General features: G+C 38.0%; 1 protein-coding gene across 1 annotated transcript in view; it reads right to left on the reverse strand.

The window, feature by feature from the left end:
* PIP4K2A (phosphatidylinositol-5-phosphate 4-kinase type 2 alpha) overlaps positions 1 to 19,971 on the reverse strand; it is a 113,067-nt gene that overhangs the window by 50,051 nt on the left and 43,045 nt on the right. The window contains exons 2-3 of the mRNA XM_065666561.1: positions 3,227 to 3,324; positions 2,042 to 2,138 (exon numbers count right to left, since the gene is read on the reverse strand). Coding sequence (XP_065522633.1) covers positions 2,042 to 2,138; positions 3,227 to 3,324 — 195 coding nt within the window. The remainder of the gene's footprint in view (positions 1 to 2,041; positions 2,139 to 3,226; positions 3,325 to 19,971) is intronic.

Consider the following 19,971-nt stretch of genomic DNA (forward strand, 5'->3'; position numbering starts at 1 on the left):
TAGAGTGATAACATGCTTGGGTTGAGGAGAAAAAGGATAGCGAACGCAGACACTGCCTTTCCTTGGGCCAAAACTAAGTATCTTTTGTTTCTCACTAAATACACTTGAAATACTAAATAGCACTGTAGATTTTTTTTCCAATACATACTTTTGTTGCATCAAAACCCAGGATGTGGTTACATTTTTCTTCTTCTGGATTGCTGTTTGGTTACATTGTCAAAAAAACCCCAACAGAATAAAACAGAGTTACATACAAGTAATTTTGGTTTTAATCTGAAAATAGGGACATTTTATCTAGTGACAATCCTTTAACACTTTTTTCACTGTTACCGTTAATAAAACCAAACAGCAGTATAATATAGTTACAACAGGATTTTTTGTTGTAGAACAGCAGAACAGATAGAAACATTTCACAGTGCTGTGGGATGCAGCACTTTTGATTATGCTGTTTGCTAGCTTTAACTAATGACAGCATCCTAACTCTTCTAATAAATATTTACTGAAATACAACTTCAATTGCCTAGGAATGTCATCACCCCATCTTCTAAAAAGATAGCAAGCATGAGCTGACAACATAATTTTAAGTTTAGAAACAATCACATGTCCTTCCTCTTTGACATACTGATCCTTCTTCAAGAAAATCTTCAGCTAAAGGGATTAAATACCTTCCCAAACATTAGGATCCTCTTTGGTACACCAGGAAAATTGAAGCAGCAATGTAATCTATTCTAACTGTTGGCCTAAGTCTTGATGTATTTCCTCTTTAACAGTTCTTCAGTAAACAGGATAATGAAAAATCATATGACAGGATCACAACAGCTCTACTAAAAGAAACCAACCGAACCATCTTCCTCACCTACTGACAAAAGGTCTCACCAAAGTTACAGTGGCCATATACCAAGATCCATAACCTAATCTCCATCTACACTCCTGCAAGCACATTTTAACCCATCTATGTATTTTTAACATACTGCTTGATACTGAAAAGGGGAAGATTGATAGAAAGGATAGTTGAAGGACTTAAAAGTAGCTTCTGGCTGCAGTATTCACTCTGCTCTACGTAGCTAGAATGGGAGTGTTACTGTACAAATGCATTTTGTACAATTTAGCCACTTGAAACCATTTATTAAATGTCTTCACTTAAGATATCTTAGTGGCAGGCTACAAATACAACTGCAACCCACATCAGAATACTTTAGAAGAGCAAAAGAGCACAACAGGAAGTGGTGCTGGGTTACACAGCAAGTGCTCTTTAGGACAGGACATCTTGCAGCGAGACTGCAGAAGGAAATTACCCTTGTGACTGAAACTGTGTGCATCAGGAGCACCTAATGGAAAAGGGAATTGTTAGTGAGTTTTTGATTGCAAATCAGATTGAAGCAGAGCTCAAGAACTTTCTTTTGGAAAGACAGAAGCTTTGGCTGCAAGAACAACCCTGCCAAATCTAGAGCAATTTCTTATTTTGCTGTATCTGCTCTATGCAAGCAATTTGTTTCCAGATCCTTTTAACAATGGGAAAGGAGGCATGATGAAGCAGTAGGAAGTTGTCAGGCCACAGGTCAAGCTTTTCTAAACAAAGAGAGCACGAAGGAAAAAACAGACTATGGTTGTTTCAGAAATGATGTCTCACTTAGACACACAACTGAAGCAACTGTTATCTAAATGACCCAGCTGAACATAACATCTCTTGTCAGTAGTGTCCAGGCATTTTTCTTCTTCCTATTGCAAGAGGTATTGCCCCCCAGTTTTAACAACATGGCTTATGACTTGGAGGTTCTCTAACATGAAATACAGAGGGCTAAAGACAGCAGAAGGATAGGAACCAGAAGACACCCAGGGCAGGCAAAGAGTTAAACCAAAAACATTCTGCCTGCAGGTGGGGGAAGGAGTAGAAAGATCATCTTTTTCTTTAAGTTTTCCTTCAACTTACATAAAAATAACTTTATTTCAGCACACTGGCCTGCTTGTTCACAACTGCAGCATTACTGACGTTCAAAATTTGCATATATCATCAGTTTAGGTGTTTTGAAAGCAAACTTACCTGAAAGTCTTGATCGTCAATTCCAAACCTCTCTCTTAGATTACGGAAAACCATTGGACAATATTCTTTAAATTTGAAATGACTTGGCATGTTTTCCCTGAAAGAATATAAAACCACATCAACTTCATTCACTTGCATATGTAGTAAATAACTGTAGAATATCCTGTCTCAATTCTGTTCACACAAAACAGAGGATAAGGAGATTTACAGTCTTTCCTCTAATCTTTTCTTTAATGAGATTTAGTCTCACCATGTTCTCTTCTTTTTCTTTACAATGTTTAATAAATTTGTAAGTATTTGTCTCCAACAAGCTACAACATAACTGTATGAAACAAACTATATTTTGGTAACTTTGGAACCTGGACTCAAAAGCAGACAAGAACGCTTTCCCATTGCTCTAAAATTATTCCAACGGTGAAATCTTAGATTGGATTATATAAGAATTACTACACCATCTGCAACACCAAAAAGTACTGACGGTGCCAAAGCTTCAAGAAAACTTGACTCATTCAGTACAGAGCTAATTTTAATATCCTTGTGTTGATTTCAGACTTATATGTGAGAAGTTATTTTGACCATCGCCACAAAACTGAAGATCCAAAGTAGCAGAATTCTTCCTTTTCGCAAATATATTCTTAAATAAAATTCAGGTTATACACAAAACAGCAGTATCAGTTTAGTATGTCTATACATACTATTCACAGAGCATTTTATTTTTAAGAGACATAGATATTTCATGAAATGATCTTAATACTTTTGGTGCTTCTATATGATCGCTATGATTATGTATCATGGATTAGAAAAACCTGAACATTACTCAGCTTTGTTATACGGTTTAAATTCTCATTCATGTTCAAACATTTCAGATAATAAAAAGTACATGCATATGAATTTGTTTTGAAAAATACCCAAATAAATACTTGTATCAGGCATAAACACACCAAGAAAGGATCACCTTCAACATATAAGTACTCATAAGGCAATAATAAACCATATGGCAGAAAAATACTACCCAGCAGCCCTTGCTGTCGCTTTTCAGAACAGCACAGATGGTTATGTTTATCGCAGGATTAACTTAATCATAAAAACTTCAGTCCCATGAACTGAAAAATAACAGAGTTCATAGTACTTCATAAATATCACTGCCACTATCCACTTCTGCAAGGAATTGTTACTTGTACTTACTTGTTGAAAAGGTGATTGTCCACCTTTATCTTTGAGTAGGCTTTGAAATCATCTGGCATCAACATAACAGGGATTTGAACATGGCTCAGTTCATTGATCTAGAGAAAAGAGAATATATTTAGATGCTTATGTCTTTGCAAAAATGCTGCATGTATCTTAACGTTACTTAGTCTACTAATTCTTGTGTGTATGACCCGCGAGTGAATGTAAGTAAAAGAATGTAAAAGCAGTTTTATTCTTTCCAGATTAAATGTGATCACACTTTGGAAAAGAAGGAACAGCATTCCGTATTTATACTAGTTTCTGGGGAGGGGGAGGTGGGAGTGGGAGAGAGGGGAAGTGCTTCAAAGCACAACTGGCTTGTACTTTTTATGGAAGGTCAATGAGGATGCCAACAAAACGGTCTTTAATCCCAACACATCATTCTTGTCAAATCAACTGAGCTACGCTTCCAAAAAATAATCCAAATTCCATATTTCAAATGACTATTTACCTTAGCAGCCTACAAAGCTTAGTAGACCACGACACATGTTTGCGTCTCGGACTCTTTATAGAAAATCAAGTGAAATCTTGCTTATATGTGAATGCACACACTTTGGGCTCAATAAATAGAGGGTTGTTTCTTACACTAGCACAGAACGCAGGCAAATCTTTGTAGGCATCTTTTTGATTGCTCAAGTCAGACAAACTAAATAGCTGAATTTTTACTTAGAAATAGATTAACAACTTCCAAGGTTTCCCCTTATTTTCCTATATTTGTGGGGACCATCTATTCTTTCTAGCTTTAACAGAAATAGTCTTCAAGATTAGGTTTTTTCATATATATTTGAAATCCACTTCTGACCACACCTCACAGAAATCATAGAAAGCTTTACCATTACCTATCCTGTAGGCATATTTTTATCATTGCATGTATCAATTTACCCTTACTTTAGTAAACTTTAACTAAAACTTGATAAACATAAGACAGAGTATTGTTAGCTTACAAATCATGTGCTTTCGAATCATGAATGAGATACCCATTACAACAACAGTCACCCATGACATACATTTTACTTATGTTCTTATCATGCTCTACACCCTGGTCACACACCTCAATTTATCCGGTCAAGTCTGTTTGCTCACGCAGAGCACATTTTGCTTCAGCGGTTTTTTACAGGGGTTAGAGGGAAAACTCACTCCATATGAATACAAATGCACACTAAGGGTGGATACAGCAACACAGGGGTGCTCTTCTGCTCTCAGCACTGCTTATCCAACACTTTCCAACTAGGAAGCTGTTAGTTGCCTGTAAGTGCTATCCTGCTGAAGAGAGGCTTTTGGAGAAACCTTCATCGAAGCAGCTATAAGTTATAAAAGGGGACTTGCACTCAGTGTGAGTATGACCTTTTGCAGAACCGAAGTTAAACAAAACAAGAAAACAGCGAGGAGCCTTTTAGCTCTTAAACAGAGGAAAGAAACCAATGCAAGCAGGCAGGTCAGGTGGCCTCACCACTTTTCAGTACTTTCAACTCCCAGTAATGGTCCCTGGCATCTCATTTTTATTATTCAAGACCCTTGCAGCCCACACAAAACCTGATAAAATCTGTTGAATTTACAGAGTGCTTCTTTGGTAAGCTCTAGACAGAGGCATGGCAGTTATATAGCAGAGCGGAGAAAGGAAATAGACAGATGTCTGGGATGGGCCGAGTGTGCTCTGCTCCCTGGAGTTGCAGGGAGAATGTTCTTTCCTCCCTCCAAGCAGAGTGAAAGAAGAAACTCCAGTAAATTTTTGAAAACACAGCTGTATAAACCTAATAAATCATGCTGACACCTCATTAAATATGACATAAAATAACAAAATGTTGATTGAAAATCACTACATCTAACATACATGCTCTTTACTACAGTTGCTATCACCGTATATCAATCTCACTTTGAATCCACAGGACAGGTTCATAAGCCTGCAGAACTAGTGTAGCTGTTGTACAAATAAAACTAGGGACAAGCAGATGCTATGCAGAGATACGGAACTTTAGATTTGCTTATACAGTGTTACCTATCTTTTAGATTGCCAGATCATATAACAAACTCCATGCCTGAAAGAGGAGTAAGTAGACCTACACACAAGTACAGTCTAGGCAAAAGTGATACAAAGAACATCTTCCATTACCTACAATAACAGCAAGTTTGCTTGCAGATTTGGATTTTAAATTATCAAAACTGCATTATTCAAGTTTTCACATACACTTGCTTTCTTACTTTGCTGATGCAAAGTTTCTCTACATCTACAGATTTGCTTTTGTGCTGCAAATATTTATACACGTACTATAATAGTACAGTTTAACTTGTAGGCCTCACAAATGTCACCTACGTAGCAGAGTAACAGAGCCAAATGTGCTCATACCTGCATACTTCAGGGATTCTTTTATTCTAAGCAGAAATTCCAAAATACTTCTAGGAAGTTCCCTACCAGATGCGAATGTACTCTTTCCTCAACCCCAAACCAGGCAAAAAAAAAAAAAAAAAAAAAAGCAGACTAACAGAAGGGTATTTATTTTTAAACTTATTTTTCGATTCATCCAACCTGGAAGTATGCAAAAATAATTTCTCTGATATTTAGGGAATTCCTCTCCAGCAGACAGGAAAATAAAAAAGCAGGTGATGCACACGCAGTACAAATGACCTTTGATATAGCACACCAGCTGAGTAATGGTACGTCCCAGCGGCACAGGCCATTAATTAATTTAAACCTTTCAAGTGTAAGGTCTGGTTCTTTGTGCAATAGTACATTTTTCGGATAGATTTGATGAGGCCAGATTGGAAAGTGCACACAAGACAGAAAAGAATACCCGTGTCATTAGATCTTGGTGGAAACTGGAACCACATTGTGGGGGGAGGGAGAAGAAACAATATCCAAACTCCCCCACAAACAGCTCTTGGAAAGTTAAAAGGAAAGGGAAAGGTCAGAGAGATCAGTTCTCCACTTTGCCATCACCAAGTAAAGAAACAGTCACATCTGAAAGACTCTAAATATGAAGCACAAAGAAGACATTTTGACTCTTCCAACTCATCTTGGATTAAAATTTTGCTTCTTTTCCTCTGTTTTAAAGTCAAGCATGACAGAAAACTAAGTACTTGCCAAGTGTTGTGTGCATCTCTTCATATTACCCATTAAATACAGCTAGCTTTCTTCACAAGAGCAAATTAAACGTGACTGAGGATGAAAGTTCAGTTATTTCCTAATTACAGTAACTGTAATAATTACTTAAGAAACAAGAAACATCCATTTCCTCTAAGGACTGCTACTGAACGTAACAAAATTATAAGCAAAAAAGAATTTCCCCTAAGAGATAATCATGATGCATAAATGAAACAGAAAGAGCTCACTGGACAGAGGACTGACTTGTTGCTGAAGGCTCAAGATCAGATATTCGTTTAATTACAATTACTTCTAAGAGAGCCCACATTTATAGCATTTCTATAACAAATGCATGTGCATCAAACAGAGAAATAAAGTTCTTTTAGTCCTGCAACCTACATCCTTTAACTGACCTTATTTGTTGCTGTCAATGCAAAACTTCGCTGCAGTTTGTCCTGTTACTCGAAACAGACAATGCTTACTGTATTTTTGAGGAATTTAAATCCCATATAATAGCCTTAGAGAATGGATTATTTTAAATATGAACAACTAAGATTAGAGTTGCACAGTAACCATGCATATTATGTATAAATACCTCATGTCTATTAATATAATTTGTAAATTCATGCACACAAGATACTAAAGTGACCCAGAATCATCCCTTTAAGCAATTTATTCAAATATCCCTGTGATACTGGTATAAAACCAGGTGTCTGAGATGCTTGCTTACACCTTATGAGCTGTAAGAAGAACAATTTCAAAAGCCTCAGACTAGCATCACCGCTTGAAACACACGGTATAAACACTGTGGCTCTAGGGATCTGCTCAGAGCTGCGGCTAGATCGTGGCAGGTGGGAGGGGGCTGAAGCGAAAGGAGGCTTTCAGGCAAAAACCAACTGATTGCAACTTATTTTGCTCCTGCAGGTTTAGGATTGAATTCACACTGTCAGGGAAACAGAGGTTGTAATTAAGCTGCAAATAAGGGAATAATAAAAGCCTACTGGACATTGAATAAATAGTAAGGCTCAGCTGGTAATGATTCTGAAATTAGCACACAGAGAGGTGTTCCCACAAAGCCATCTTACATTGGTGACATTTCAAATAAGCTTCTCTAATTTATATGATTTGAAATCAGGCAATGAATATATCATAAATGGTTAGGCATTATTAATGGCCCTTATTTAATTCAGATACACTCACCCTAAACACCACATTACTAGGGCAATGCATAATTAAACATTAGTTTTCATTCTGTCAGAACATAAGCAGCAATAAATTGCTTGTATGCAAAGCAGACAATGAGATATTTAAGCAGCATATAATACAGGCAATTCACATAACATATTGCATGTTTAGCTAGAGGAGCCAGAACAATGGTCCTGCTCTCCAACAGATAGAAGCTGATGCCTATCACTATGATGCTGCAGCAAGAAACCTGTGTAACACATTACAGCTGGTCTGACTCATAAAAAAAACCAAACAACAAAACCAAACCAAACCAAAAATTACAAAAATCAGAGAAACCATGTACATGAATGTCCAAAAAAATTTCACCCCAAGCACATCACAAATGACATGCAAGCTACTTAGCAATGCCTAGTGGTTCAAAACTCTCTTCCTATTTAAAGACTTCATTCTGTACATAGTTTCTTGTATTTAATATCTCAGCTTTAATATGCAGCATAGATACTGTTTCCTCTCAATTTAACATACCAGGCAGACAGATTTGCCGGCTGAACCTATGGAGGAATGAGGTGTTTTCACACTGAACAGCTTGATTAAAGATCTCAGTTGCAGTTATGGCTCTTGGCAATTTCACACACAGGAAAATTCCTGCTTCTCCTGATGCTGGATGCGGCTGAAGTTGTGGAAGTGCTACTTTCTTTTCAGCTCTTATTTATCTCCCAGCTCTCTTTCTGAACTGAAAGCCTATTCACACAAGTCTGATCGGCTGAGACAAACAAGCTGCAACTGGTTTGTTACTCTGAGAGAAAGTCCAGGGCATTTTTCACAAATCTGTGTATTTTTAAACACAGATTTTGGAAGAAGTGGGACTGGAAGAGACTTTCGAATAAAGAAATTACTGAGGTCTAAAAATAGAACTGAACTTTTAACATCACCAGCCATTCTGAGGTTTTTATGTTCATGGTTTACTTTCTGCATCTCAGTTTCTTCTTTAGCAAAGGAACTTGCACAGAGCTCTGAACAGAAAACAGTATCAGAGAGTACTTTTTGTTCAGACATGGAGTCACCATTTTAACAGGGCCAAAGACTTCTTCATAGGCACAGTTAATTCATTTACTGGTAGGTTAATGCTAACAAAAGCAAGCCTATTGGCTTCTAATGGATTGTTCTCACAAAACAAGGATGCAGAACAAGCATGCAACAGAAGAAAACTGTTTGGGGGATAAAATTTCACATTTAGGAGACTATTATTCTTCTTCATTCTTCTGGCACCTTCTTGATAACTGAACACCCTGCAGGGCCTTACTGAACAGCATTTTCCCAATTACTAAAGCACAATCATCTAGAAGATAGTTTCTTAACCTTATTCATTCTATTATCCTGTAAAAAGCCATTTCCAAAGCTGTTCCTATTTTGCAAGGAGTAGGGGTTTAGGTTAAAACACAACGGGCTGGGTGGTGACAGGCAGAGCTATAGGCAGGCATTTACATCCTCTCCTTCCCAGATGTGGAACACACTGCAGTATCGCTACCAGGACAGTAAACGCCTTGTGTTGAAGTATAAACTGAAAGTGAAGTGATTATTTTACAACTCTTTGAAATCTACCTTGAAGGGTCTGAAAAGGGTGGATGAGGTCAGCAGCTAATCAATTTTGTGGAAGACATTTGCCTGTTACAGGGCAAAACCATCGTTTGATAAATGTCATTTGACAGTTTAAATTACACTCAAAGCCATTCTTGCAAGAGAAATAAAAGGTTAAGCTAAGTTCTGCTGTAGAGAAATAAATCAGTTCAGCAAAATACTCCTTAATTTGTTTTAAATGAGGTTTTCATCATTTCAAACACACAAAAATTCATCTTGTTTTTATTCTTTTTCCCTTAAAAGTGCAAGTTAAAAGGTATCTACCAAGACATTTCTAATAACCACACAATGTGGTAGGAGTTTAAATGGCACAGGTGACTTCCATATAAATAATTCATGATTACCTATTCATAAACAAGTCCTGAAATTAAAGCAATTATATGACTAAGAAAACACAGGGTAAAGTATTTGATTTTCTGAGTGTTTAGGATCAGATTAATTTAAGGTGTATGGAGGGAAAACCCCCAAACCAACATAAAAGCCCACCCAGCTGCCAGCGTTAAAGTTTTACATGTCTAAGAACATCTACCAGTAGCTAGAGTAACTTCATGTTTTTACAGTTCAGATGATACCTGGCATTAGATTGTTGGCTTTCAAGGAAATTCAATAACCTAATGCTAGAAAACTAGGCCAAATCGAACCAAGTGTTTTTCAATTTGCCTTAATGTGGAAATACATACTTTTCCCAAAGTACTAAACACAGAGGATCTGAAATACTTTGAAGAAATATTAAACACACTTTGTGGATTTAGAAATTCTGAGAAACAAACACAATTTCCAGCTTATTTTTATCAAAAAAGTAGCAAGCCTTTCTCAAGTGTTTTGTCTGCCTTTGAGTTAAAAAAAACCCAAGCCAAACAAACAAAAAAATGCCCAGATGTTTTCATGAGACTTTTTAGTTGCTGCTTTCAACAGTACAATGATTATCTTTGGGGATGGAAGGTCTGTAGTACATGTACCCATGTGGAAAACAGGATATTGTGACATACCAGAGTCTTAAACCAGTCAAAAAAAAAAAATGGTTTCAAAGAGCATTGATTTCTTGGTGTTAAAATTTGGAATATCAGGGCCCAAAATCCAAATGAAGTACTTTATAGCTTGGTTATCACTCCTCTTTAAGAGAGCTTGGAATGACAGTGTTTAAAGAACCTACAACAAAAGTATCAGTATCACATTCCCTTTACAAACATTTTGATGCAAGTTTTTAAGTCTTGCAAGTCTCATGGACATTTGCACAGGCTAGAAAATCCATAACATCTGCTGTATACTGTCAGACAAGCGTAAAACCACATTTCTACAGATTTGGTTAAACTTCCCGTGAATCTGCTTACACCTTTCAATAAGTGCAAAAATTAACACATCGTAATGTGCCAAATAATCAAAAGACTAAATATAAACTAAGCAGCTCAGATATAATGCCTGTCATGATAATCCCTCATTCTCCTAAGAAGACAGGACAAATGCAATACTATGTACAAAGATACGGGTGCACATTAATGAAACGGAAAATAGAATAAATGTGACTTATTTGCAGTGGAGATTTTTGACATGCAAAACAGTCTCAGTGGCAAACGGCATACAAAAAAAGAAGCGTAGCCTCAGTCCAAAATGAAATTGGAGAGCAGAGAAAGTCCTTCAGATCGGGGTGAGCTGGGATGCACATAATACAGATGAGCTCATCCTTGATTGCTAATGCAATGGTTGAGAAGAAAACAAGACAAGGCATACAGCTCACACAACAATTTGTGAGCTATTAGCCAGTGACTGATACACTAAGTTGATAAAAGTACATTTTATTTTTTGAGCAGAAATATCTCAAGTCATCTTTTTTAAACTTCAGTTTGTGTGCTGGGAAATTGATGCACTTTGATACAATCTTTGACAGCACTAGGTACCTTCAATTTTTATTTGAAATACAGATTTAAGATACCCATAATTGTCACAAGTTCTGATAGCAATCTGGTCTGTATTTGTCTAATTAAAGACCAAAACATTTATCCGGCCAGAGATTAAGTTCACTTGGCTTTGTCCCAAAAGCTTCACAATGAATACCTAAAGAGGATGCTAGGAGACACCAAGTATTTATTTAAGTCAGTGGGAAAGTTTTAACGAACGGAAGTTCAGTTCTATATACAAAGTAACACACAACTCAGAAAAAAGTATTTTACTAATTTTCTAAGGGATCTATTGTGGATTCTGGAAGAAGAGGTCAACAAGCATGAACAAAACGAAATAAAATTACACTTACATTCCATGAATCATGTTACTCAGAATTGGAAAATCACCAAACTGACCAACCAACCAAACAGAAAGCAGACTTTAAGTAGTCTATTAAATAATGCTTATATCTCACAAGAGCTTTTAAGACCATATATTTCAAGTATAATTCTTCTGAACAGGAAAAATGAGTCCACACAGTTAAACACAAAATTCCAGTAAACAGTTGAACAGATACAGAGATGCTGTAGCCTTAACTGAATGTTGTAGCCACAACATGAAATTCAATGGAAAAAACACTTCTTCAATAAAAAAAGACAAAGTGTAATGGGAAAAGAAACCTAAGGAACACATGTAACACATACAACTCAGCTGCTCAATAAAGAGGAAGGCTTTAAGAGCATCCTGCCCGAGAATGACAAACTGAGATGGCCACAGAATAAATATCACCAAGCAACAATTTAAGGCATCAAATGGGCTTCATTATTGTTCAGAGCCAACAACAATGGTAGAAAACCCAAGTATTTTTGTTATTTTTACACTGGCATAGTGAAGATAATGTATTTCACGTTATCATTATTATTAAGGAAAGACCACCAACTTGTGAGTAGGTTTCCTGGCAACACACTTTAATGTGCTGTCACATTCCACTCTCACAAATATGTTATTATTTAGGAAATTGTTGACTTGTGAAAAGATGACATTAAAACATGATTCCTTCTGGCCGTTTCTGACAATAGATTAGGAGAAGGCTGAAGCCATGAGGCAAATTTTCTGAAAACAGAAGCAATACCATTTGCATTATATAAATCTAATTTATGAAGTTAATTAACTGAACATGAGTGGCACCAGAAGCAAGTACATGAAGGTCACACTACAAGTATTTAACTGTTTTGTAAAGTGGCACAGCAGTTGTCCCTGGTACCATGCATGCCACAGAGTAAACAGGGTAGCATATACAGAACTTGGTCTGCCAGCACATGTTTGTGCTAAACCATTTTTTAGCTCTCAACCTATATCCTCCAGGAAAATTAAAAAGTTCCGTGCAGCGCCACACAAAATTGTGTACTAGAAGTTCAGAGTATTGCATTTCCTTGGTTTAGAGAAATCACAATCATACAACACAAGGCTGGAAGGGATCTCAAGTATCATCTGGTCCAGCCTTCCTAGGCAAAGCATGACCTAAATTAGATGTCCCAGCACCCTGTCCAGACAAATCTTAAGCGTCCAACACTGAGGAATCCACCACTTCCCTGGGAAGATTATGCTAACTGTGCTCTTGTGTCCAGTCGGAACCTCCCCAGGATTAACATGTGCCCATTACCACTCATCTTCTCCATGTGACCCCTTATAAAAAGGGGGTCTCCTTCTTCTTTGTAGCCACCCTTTAAATACTGCAGCACGGTGGTAAGGTTTCCCCTGAAAGCTTATGGCTTTTGATACATAGGGGGGGATATGGATGGCTGTTGCTGTGCACCAGCCGAGCTTCTTATGGGGATAGGAATGCATATGGGGTGGAACAAGTTGCCCAGTGAAGCTAGTGCCACCTTATCCTTGGAAGTGCCTTAATTTATCTTTCTGATGCATCCTGGTTGCACTGTTTTCCTCTTGCATTTACCGTGTAATTTTGTACTCTGAAGTAGTGTAATGCCCAAGGTAAGGCTAACAGGTCTGTAGTCATCCAGGAGGGTAACCAGTCTTCCAGATTTTATCAAGATGCCATCCAGACATTTTTTGCTGCATGCATCCACTGTCTGGGCTCTGTTTATGGAAATGCTGTCAGAGCAAAATCAGTTGTTGCTAGTCAGACAATGTGACAGCTTCTGGGAGAAGACAGGAAAGGCCTTAAGTCACAAAGAAACTGAAATGAGCTCGAGCTGGGCAACAATCTTAAAACAGACATTTGGGATTATTTAAGTGTTGTTTTAGCACCTTCCTGTCCACCTCTTCTGTGGTGATCAAGGCAAGAATCCTTACTTGTTCTCCCATATATAGCTTCCAAACACGCATTACTTTCCCTTTCTCACAGACGTTAAAATACACATTCATTCGTATATATACAGCTTCTGGCTACGGGCTCCTGGAGCGACTGTTCTTCAGTGTTTAGGAAAGAACAGCATCCTGGTGAGCTTACAATGAGCTGGGTTTTGTTTCTGCTCTGGAATTCCACACAGAATCCCAATTTATTTTGCAGTAATGCTATACATAAAATTTCACTGATTTATTATCATTACTTTATTGGATATTTACTGCCCAGATATAACAACCGCAATGTTCATTTTGCTGCAGGCTGAGTATTTAAATTACTGCCTAGTGTTTCATAACTCTAGAAAGCCTTCCTGGCCTTGCAGAACAAGACGGATCTGAGGGGAGGGTGCAGTGGAGCTGCCAAGGGCCATCAACTCTAAAGTCCCATCATCCTCCTAGTCCGATTAAACAGGGAGTTGAAATGATTATACAACTCAAGGCAAACATCTTTCTTATCCTGTGATGCAAAATAAAATATAATTTGTTAAAAGCAATGTAATACAATTGCACGACCCCTTCCCTTGGTTTACAGACCAGGCTTTTGTTACTGGAGGATTCCACGAGCTTAAGGGGACAATAGGATGTGTTCGGCAGGCATAAAACAGCTTTCTATTTATATTTGTCATAGCCCATAAACAAAAAGCAAGTCTAGTGGTTTCAGTGCTTTTAATCTGAACATGCACTGGTGTTATGGTGCCTCTGGAAAGAGATCAAACAGAAATTACCAAGCTTTGTCATTCCAGCTTGACATCAGTAAGCATGGTGACAACAAAATATCACTTCTACTATAAAGTCAGAAACAATCTGTAGGGATAAGAAAACTTCTGTAGCAGTTCCTACTATGCTATCCATGGTAACATTGTCCCAAATCCAGACAAAAAGCATTTCCTGTGATTAGGTGGTTATGCCAGTATTTGATCAGCTGCCACTCATTTCCTGTCCTGGACTCCAGAATCACATTTCCAGGACTCAGAGAGCAGAGCTAGCTCACAGAAGCTCTCATCACTGATGTTTGACTCAGGTTATGTATTGCTGATGAATAGTAGGAGAAAGAAAATCGAGCTTTTTCATTATTTCCATACTTGAAAATCCAAATTAAAGACATTTAACAGATCACTTCAGCAAGATTTTAATATGCATATTTTACACACACATACACATATAAATCAATTTTAAAAGCCCTGAGCTACCAACATGCATTTTCAACCATTCATGCTAACCTTAATATAGGAAATTCTCCAATGCAAATTAAGAGAATTAAAAATATGCACCCACAGCGAGCACAACATTGCATTTTTGAAGAGTTGAAGCCATACAGTGTCGAACCAAGCAACATTTTTGGGATTGGAGGCACGAGCAGACTGCCTGCGCAGTACAAGGGCCAGTTAATTCGACTCACAGCTGCTTTGCATCACCGCACCAGCTCAGGCGATCTGGAATGTGCACCCTTATGCCCTCCACATTCCTCTGTTTTTCCATTTTCAGTCTAAGAAATATTTTCTGAAACACAGTGTTACAAAGGAAACACTGCCCTTAGTTTTAACTTGAATATAAACCTAAAGAACTGTAGACTTTTTTGTTTTCAACGAGAAACAGTAAGAGCTATTGCCATTTTTCTGCAGGAGACTGAGACCAAAAACTGTCAAATGCATCATAAAATGAAAAATAACAGTAACCTGCACTAATGACTGGACTTCCTGCATACAAGACAGCCATTAATTTCTACTGTTAATTAATTTCTACACTGGCAGAAAGGTGGGGTGGCTGAAGGGTAAGTTGGTGCCCCTCCAAGCCAAGACGAGTCAGAGCGAACTGCACATGCAGCAAGCTAAGGAATGTGCCTGTTGTTTCACTGCCATCACGAAAGATACAAAAACTAGGATGGATTAAAAGCATCTATTTCAAGCTTGTAAGCTCAGGCTTTTTTTCCATTGCATTTGATTTTTTTCTCCCAATTATTTATGGATGATTTTATGATTTTATACAGCTTTTGACTGCAAATGAACAGTTCTTACTGGGGTATTTTTCAGGAAATCTAGGAGACACCTCTGCCTAGTTAGAAGAAAGGACTCGAGGAAAAGAGGTTCAGTGAGCCACAGGTGTTTCTGAAAAAAACACATAAAGGCCCATACTTCAAACGAGTCAGCATTGCCAGCATCACCGCAGAAACAGCACTTCTGACCTTCCCATTTTTCATTGCTTTTGCACCATCCTTTTTCCTCTTCTGACCTACATGGGTGTGTGGTTGGTTGGTTGACGAACCAAAGCTAAAACCCAAACCAAGCCTGCCAAAAAGGATTTTTGCTCATTTGGATCATTTGCCAATCCTGTTCACTGTGAGGTCACATGAGAGCAGAGTCAGCAGAGAAAGGCTTCTTTCTGCAATTCCTTAGCTTAAAAGGTTCAGACTATGGGCTAAAATCTCTCAAGCTGGAAGCACTGCCAGCAGTCTTAGATGTGATTATTACAAGGTGAATAAAGATTCATCCAAATTTAAATGAAGTTTTAAATTCAATACCTTGTAAAATGTATCATAAAATAAGAAATAACAGTAACCGGCACTAATGACTGAACTTCCTGCACACACAACGATTTTGACATTTGTTTTTGCTGCCAACATTGAAGTACTTAAAAAATGAAATAATCAGAGACTGCTGAACTACAAAACCAGCTTTGGGTAACTAATTTGTTTTTCAGGTGCAGGTAGAGTATTTTCTTAATTTCTGCCGACAGATTTGACCAGATAGGTCATTCAGAGTTGAGAAACCAAGTGGGAATCAAAAAAAGCAAAATGACTGGTGTTTCTGGTCCCCTAATTAAAAAATATTATGGATGAAGAGATCTAGTTTTGAAATCTTAAGGCATGTTTCTGAGTTGAACTGATTACAGTCTTCAGATACTCCCTTCGGTTTTTAAAAGAATAAATAAATTATGATGTCAAGCATAAAAGTTGGTGTGATTAATTTATTTTCCACTTTGTGTATCCAGGGTACTTAAGGTTGTTTTACACAACTTAGGAAAAAGAATTCCAGTTTAGTGCATTGCTTTGCAATTTATCAGATGGAGCTTGACAAAGGGGATTTAAAAAAGGATCTCCCTTAAAAAACAAACTCTTGCCTGCCAGCTCACTGTCAAGGATGTTCAGGAGACTGGCACACAGTGGACCTTCCTGCTTCAAGAGATGGTACTCATGTCATTAAATACAATGTCATTAAATATGGCAAGCCATAATTAAAATCGGCTATATATTAACAAAAAGCAATTGCTTATCAATTCAAATCAATTTAAACTTCAGCTTTAAAATTCAGTATAGCCTTCTCCCTCAGCTCTATGGGTTCACTTAAGGAGAGCCTTGTCTGATGTGTTTTTGTGTCATGCTACCTTTTGGAATGCCAATGCATAAGATTTTTCTAATGCCCAAGCAAACAGAATTTTAGCTATTCACAGCGAGAATACATACAACTGCTAGACATGGAATCATAGAACAGTTAGGGTTGGAAAGGACCTCAACATCATCTAGTTCCAACCCCCCTGCCATGGGCAGGGACACCTCACACTAAATCATGTCACCCAAAGCTCTGTCCAACTTGGCCTTGAACACGGCCAGGGATGGAGCATTCACACTTCCCTGGGCAACCCATTCCAGTGCCTCACCACCCTTACAGGAAAGAACTTCTTCCTTATAGCTTCCTTCCCCTGTTTAAGTTTTAACCCGTTACCCCTTGTCCTATCACTACAGTCCCTAATGAAGAGCCCCTCCCCAGCACCCCTATAGCCCCCCTTCAGATACTGGAAGGCTGCTATGAGGTCTCCACGCAGCCTTCTCTTCTCCAGGCTGAACAGCCCCAGCCTATCTTCATATGGGAAGTGCTCCAGTCCCCTGATCATCCTCGTGGCCTCCTCTGGACTTGTTCCAGCAGTTCCATGTCCTTTTTATGTTGAGGACACCAGAACTGCACACAGAACACTAGAACTATACACAAAGGACACCAGAACTGCACACAGTGTACACACAGTGAAGACAACTAAATAATACTGAATGCTTGACTAAGAACCGCTATGTCTAAACCCCAAAGGACTGAAAAACTATACACCCTTGAGAAAAAAAAGCAATCAGATTTCTTTGTAAGTCTTAAAATGTTACCATGCTCCAATTCAAGTCTGTATGACAAGTTTTCACTATTTGCACATTTTCCCTAGGCAAATTTATAGTCTACAAAAGAAAATATAATACAAAATATAATACAAAAGAAAAACAATGCAAAACTTGCTATGGGTTATCTTACGCAAAACAGAGGTACCCTGTCTTGGACACCAAGAAAGAAGAAAACCAATACATTTACTCCAGTGACTCTAAGTGTATAAAGAAAAATATAAGAATAGGTTTGTAAAACTTCAAAGTCTAAAGCAATTAATAAATTCTGAAGTGCACTCTATCTCTGCCTATGCTTACAGCTATGTATGACCTTCAGATCATCAATAAGATCTTTATCAGACAGCAAACTTTATATCACAAATTCCAAAATCTGAATTCAAACAGCAGTGAAACTAAAATCTCTGCTCCAGGTTATCAGGAAGATTATCTTTCCAATGTTCTCTCTGGTTTTCTTCCTTAGAGGAAAGACTTCTTTCCAGGCTTCAGGCACAGGGAGGCTGCCAGCAGTGTAATAACACTGTCCTACCTTCAGGCTTTCTGTATTGTGTCCCTCTCACTTCTACTGTTTAGTAGTAGGCAAGTGCAGAAGGCAAGACAGATCAACTGAAGCCAATTTTCAGGAGAGCTGCACTTGGCACAACATGAGGATTACGTTGTTTTTCTAGGGTCATGCTCTGGTTGGGGGGGGGGGGAGGGGGGGATGGAGGAAAGAGAGGTAAAAAGAAATGTTTTAGATCACAATGTGTAAACTCCCCGGGTAAAGATGACTCATGCAGCCCTGGCTGGTTCAAGTGACCTCAAGCAGTAACACAGATAGCATCAAAGAAAACACTAAATAAATACATGTTCTAAAATAACACATCATCTATCTGCCAGTGCTAAAAATAGCCTCGTATTAATCTCTGTTAAAATAGCGAATGATGGATAAACAGATGGTGTTGTACTGCAATCACTCTATCCACAGTAGTGAATGTGCCTACCAGACCCAGGACTGAAAGACCTAGAAGCAAGAGCTAGTATTTTGTTCCATGTTTGTACGCTTGCCTAAGAGGAAAGGTCCTCCACCGTCTCCAACATAAAGGCCCTTGATTATCGACTGCAGCGCAAATAGACTGTCATGGCATAAGCTCTAGAGGTACCAATGCATAGGTATTCAGGAAGAACTGAGATAACTTATCCCTCACTGCAGAAGTAGAGGTTTTGTTTCTCGGTGACTCATTAATGAAATAAAACATGTCAAGGAAAACTGAATACGACCAGTTCAGATGAATCCCACAAGGAAAGCGGCCACGTTTCCTCAACAGTAAGGTGGAATTAAGGACTAGTATCACCCAGAAAAGACATCTGAGTGACTTCTTTTGAGGTTTTAGTACACATGAAAGTTATATATACAGAATTCTGTATTCTCATATTATTTCACTTTGGTTTTTCATCTGGAAATTATTAGTTTTGTCCGGGTCATAATGAAGTTAAAGCTAGCTCTGCACTTGAAAAGTGTCACTAGTAAACCACAATGTAGGTCTAATTTATGCCAGCAAAAAAATTCAGTTTTGACACTGTAGCTTACTTCATCTCACATGAGCTGGAGACATTGGCATAAGCTGTTTTGGAAGCCATATGGTATCACAAGCAAATTGAGAACATATAGGGGCTCCTGACTATCAGCTGTGCTTGTCAAAAATCAGTTACCCCATTAGAAACATGGCTGGTGCACCTGTGTCTTCAGCACCCAACCTTCCATGGATTTTTGGAGCCAACTTTAGTGCACTTCTGGTCTGTTTTTCAGGAATGCCCAACAGAAACAGCTCCCACTGACTTTTGTTCAATACATATGAATTTTGACATTTAAAGAATCTCCTGAAAGAGCAAATGCTGGGAAGAATGTTGCAGTTGTATTTAAACCACTGTTGTCCAACTTTCCTTTCAGAAGCCCTAACCCACAAACTGTCACCAGCTGTAAGAATCTTTTTGTTGTTGTTTTCAAGAAAAGGAACACTTTGCTAAAATGAACATCACTGCAATAATCTCACTTTCAGCTCCTGAGGCCATCTCAGCACACCAGACATTTGAACTCTGGTCTAATGAGTGTTCTGGAGGAGATGAAAAGTCCAGACCAGGAGAAGGCCTTGATGCTCCACTCAGAGTGAAGAAATGCATCTGCAGTTAAAGTTACTGCAATGCTTATTTGACCCTTTAAGAGCATCTATCCCATATTTATATAATTAGTCATTTTAATAATTTTGTGGTAGATTCCTTGAAAGGAGAGTGCTTAAAGGAAAAATGTTCGATTTCACAAATTACTGTATTAGTTGTTTTAAAGAAACTAGGGAAAACTACATGTCTAATTTATCCTTAGAACACCCACTTTGTGTTAACACTTTAAAAGCATATTAAAAG

This window comes from Lathamus discolor, chromosome 2 (genome assembly GCF_037157495.1).
Source record: "Lathamus discolor isolate bLatDis1 chromosome 2, bLatDis1.hap1, whole genome shotgun sequence".
Lineage (NCBI taxonomy): Eukaryota > Metazoa > Chordata > Aves > Psittaciformes > Psittacidae > Lathamus > Lathamus discolor.